Below are 4,050 nucleotides of genomic sequence, written 5' to 3' on the forward strand. Positions count from 1 at the left end.
TATGAATTAGTTAATGAAATTAGCAGTAATTAATTTTTAATTATTAAATGTCTAAATATTAAGCACTGTTCGAAATGTGATAATGATTTTTAATCGATCATCAGAGATCATATTGAAATTGGAGAAAGAATATTTGATACTGAAATAAAAATTAGTTTGGCAAAATTTTCAGAAAGTTTTGCATTAAATGCATTGAAAGATCAGTCGGTTTGAAGGAAGTTTGACTTACGTTGTGATGGAAAACTAGTTAATTATTTATATTTGAAAATTTATAATGACCAACATTTCTATCGACTGATCGAAAGTCTGGATTAAATCAGATGATTCGTTTAATTTACTGTGTTATGCAGCGGCCGATTTTATATGGTCGAGAATCAATTAACGCACCTTTGTCCCTCTGATTAATTAGAGGACTAATTTTGAGCCAAATTATAATAAAGTTATACGAGGATGTATGCGTTGCTCCCAACGATTAGTTATTATAATCATTATAAAATTATTTTAAAAATTAAAAAAAATTGATCCTATAAAATATTCAAATCAATGCCTATGCAGTTTCAAAAAGAAACAAGAAAACGAATATAATAGTAATTGCAGAATGGCAATGTATTTCGAAGATGAAAAATCATACATTATACACCGAAACGGTGATCGATGCTGAAGCCGATGTTACATAGTTAAGCAAATTATTGATTATCTTTAAAGCGTTAGGATGGCCAGAAGAAGTCAAGTTGAAGATAATTCGTTTAGCCAGTGTGGCTCCTGATCCAGCTGAGGTAGCTGAAGACACGGGCGTACATGTCAGGACGTCCAAGAGCGCAGGCGTATCCCCAAGAAACGATACCATGCTGAGCACCGTTAGCGACAAGAGGACCACCAGAGTCACCCTAGATAAAAAAGTAAATAAATTTCAATAAAAAATAAAAGTCTTCTCGTATTAATCATTAAAAAATAATAAAATGAGACTTACGTTGCAGGTACCTTGTCCTTCGCGGGTGAAGGTGCAGATGTTGTCTTTGGTGACACGGAAGTTGACAGCCAAGCAAGTAGGTTGGTCGATGATACGGGTGTTCAATACTTGTAGGTTATTAGGGATGGAACCTCCAGCCTGAAATTATAAAAAAAATAATCATTTGATTTTAAAGAAAAATTAAACCCGACGACTCCTCGTCACTCATTTGACTTCGGTTTTTGTACTGGACGTAAAGTTACCTGCAGACGTCCCCAGCCGGTAACAACAGCTGGCGCGTTAGCTTGCTCGAAGTTTGAAGTCGGCAGAGCAACAGCACGAACGAGGTTACTGAAAGCGATGTTACGGTTGACATTAACCAGACCGACGTCATTGCGGATCAGGAGGGAATTGTAGTTGGGATGAACGACGACGCGGGATGATTGGTAGACGGTTCCTCCGCTGAGGAGAAGATTTGTACCGACTGCGACGTACACGCCGGTATTGGAGGAGCTGCGAAGGTAATGAGAATATAGAATTAAATCTGCATTCGCAATCTATCGGGAGACAGATAATTTATATAGTTATCGATAGGCAGACGGAATTCTAACCTAGTCAGACAGTGAGCAGCAGTCAGGATCCAGCGGTTGTTGACAATAGAACCACCGCAGAAGTGATTTCCAGCAGCGTTACGCAGAGACACTTGGTACGGGTATGCACCAGTACTGGCAGGGTTACCACCAACAAGACGTTGTGCAACATCATCCACGATGATCTCTTCAGGCTTTATCGGTTCCGGTGCCCTGTCGTAGATTGGTACACCATCTTCGTAGTACCCAGTGGCGGCAGAGCCTGATATTTATAAATGATTTAGAATTGGTTTGTATATATTTATATTTGTAAAATATTTATGTACATAAGATGCGACCGAGAGGTACCAAACCAAATACGACATTTTTATATATGTTTGTACAAATTTTCAATTAATGTCCATGGCTTGAGATTTTTGTTTGCTGTCTTTTGTGATATATTGATTTTTGATTTATAGGCGTAATTTGTGCACTCGCAATTTTATTATTTTAGTTTGATTAACATACCCAGGGCTACTGCGAAGAAGGACAGGAGAACCACACAGGCTAGACGACACATCTTGATTTCTGTTAATGCCGGTCTTGCGAATGCTTTTTATACGCACTTTGGGGTAATCGGAATTGAAATCAGAGACATGATAATTATAATAGATGTCACGGATTAAATCTTTTAATCCATTTGAATGCTACGTTTCTCTCTTGACTGAGATTGAATAGAATTGTGGATTAGTTGAGGAGACGATAACAGATAGTGAAACGCGATCGAAGAAAAATGAAAACAGCAATGATTTTAGCATTATTTATATTTTATACTATACATTCTTGACGAAGAGTGAGCAACTTATGTTCCTTTAATATTTATGGCATCGATCAGCAATTTTCTGCAGTTTGATGCTTTATTAATATAGTCACGTGTTGCGTCTACGTGCACTTTGTCGCACTTTTGCTCATAAGCTTGCATAAGGTCGTTAAAGAGTTATTAGCGGTTTTGTAGACACTTTGCTATCTGAGAATCAGACGATGTTTACAGGAATGATTATAAGTAATATATTATAAAAACTATTAATATAGATACTAGTGTATGGACAGTATTGTATATCTAATATGTATCGCACTCGTGGTGATAACAAATCTGAAAGAATGACGAAAGGAGGTCATTTTTGTTTAATATTACATTTTTATTTACAAACTATGCTTTTGATTGAATCGAAAAAATTGAATTGAAAACAGTTTTTTTTTCAATGCGAGATTGCATTATTCACATGCCCATCATAGCTCCAAGGTATTTCATGCGTTATCTAATGGACATATGTATGTCTAATCTCGTAACGACCATCAAGAGACGACTCACGTTTTTCTCAGCATATCAATCAGACGAGGCTGCCATTTTAATCTAACCAGATTAGGAATACGTAGACACACATATTCAGTATCTTGGTCCTTATGATTGTCCAGGAAGATGGCGTCGCAATTTTTCTACTGAAACAATGAAGACTAATCAGCCAATTTCTAACACCGTCAAAGATCTGAATTAGCACCAAAGCTTGGTACACAAGCAATAAAGTTTAGTTTACGTGTAATAAATTGAAAATTTGAAACTAAGCTCAGTGTACAGTTTTAATAATTCAGCTACAGATCGCTGTAGAATTTATAATCAAATTGTAATATTAAGAAGTCCAGCAATATATATGTATATTAAAATATACTCTAACCATATAAAATAATTATTTCGTTCCTCTTTCTCTCAATTCAATAAGACGCAGACGCGATCGACATCGTACCAAGATAATATTATGTAATAATTGTAATTACACAGTGGCGTAGAAAAAAAGTTTAACGAATCAAAGATTTATTGCATGGTATTACCTTCGCAAAGATCGTTGAACCGCAATTAAGGAGATTGGTAAGATGCTGATTGGTACGCGAGTGGATAATTATCCTACATAAACAGACTTAATTTCCTTCTTCCACTTTTATCACAGTCCATCTTCTTGTCGAATGATCCAACAAAAGAAAGGATCGTCTGTGTGGACGATGCCGTAAAAATTCCTTTTGACCAACCACGTTTTAGAGCCGTGTCAGTAATTATGATAAGTACTAATAATTATAGTTTAAAATAAATTACAATGTTAATGCCAGTGGCGTATTTTCTTTGCTGCGAATTACACTAAGGCGACTGCTAATTATACAGACAACGCTGTTATCCTTTCAACAAGATGTCTGCCGTCGTACCAGTGACTTAGGGGTACTACGTGAGTCGCGTGTAGCCTATGGTAAATTTATATATGATAGTTTACGAAAATTTAATTGATTGTATATTAATTAACATCTTTAATAGAAGCTTCAATGTAAAAAATTTTCTCTAAGTATAACTTGTTATAATTATATCGAAACACAAGTTATGTCAGTAACTGGCGCGTGCTGGCGTCTCGAATATGATTCAAACTCGAGTCGAATTTACAGACTAAATAAATAAAGTAATAACGAAGGGGGACGACAATGAATCGGGCA

The 4,050-nt window shown here is 36.0% G+C and overlaps 1 protein-coding gene across 1 annotated transcript; it reads right to left on the reverse strand.

Annotated features, from left to right (window-relative positions):
* Positions 1-582: 582 nt before the first annotated feature.
* LOC107271186 (chymotrypsin-2) lies at positions 583-2,190 on the reverse strand. Its single transcript, XM_015746876.2, has 5 exons — positions 2,047-2,190; positions 1,561-1,801; positions 1,213-1,462; positions 971-1,108; positions 583-887 (listed from the first exon to the last, which is right to left on the reverse strand). Exons 1-5 carry the CDS (start codon positions 2,096-2,098, stop codon positions 747-749), a joined length of 822 nt encoding a protein of 273 aa, XP_015602362.1. The 5' UTR covers positions 2,099-2,190; the 3' UTR covers positions 583-746.
* Between the last annotated feature and the right edge of the window lie 1,860 nt (positions 2,191-4,050).

Source organism: Cephus cinctus, unplaced genomic scaffold, assembly GCF_000341935.2.
Source record: "Cephus cinctus unplaced genomic scaffold, Ccin1 Ccin1_scaffold0921, whole genome shotgun sequence".
NCBI classification, from domain to species: Eukaryota; Metazoa; Arthropoda; class Insecta; order Hymenoptera; family Cephidae; genus Cephus; species Cephus cinctus.

Coding starts and splice junctions, on each gene's coding strand:
- LOC107271186 (XM_015746876.2), bottom strand. CDS start 2,098: ATGTGTCGTCTAGCCTGTGTGGTTCTCCTGTCCTTCTTCGCAGTAGCC. Junction 1,109..1,212: donor CCGGCTGGGGACGTCTGCAG/GTAACTTTACGT, acceptor TTATAATTTCAG/GCTGGAGGTTCCATCCCTAA. Junction 888..970: donor AAGGACAAGGTACCTGCAAC/GTAAGTCTCATT, acceptor TTTTTTATCTAG/GGTGACTCTGGTGGTCCTCT.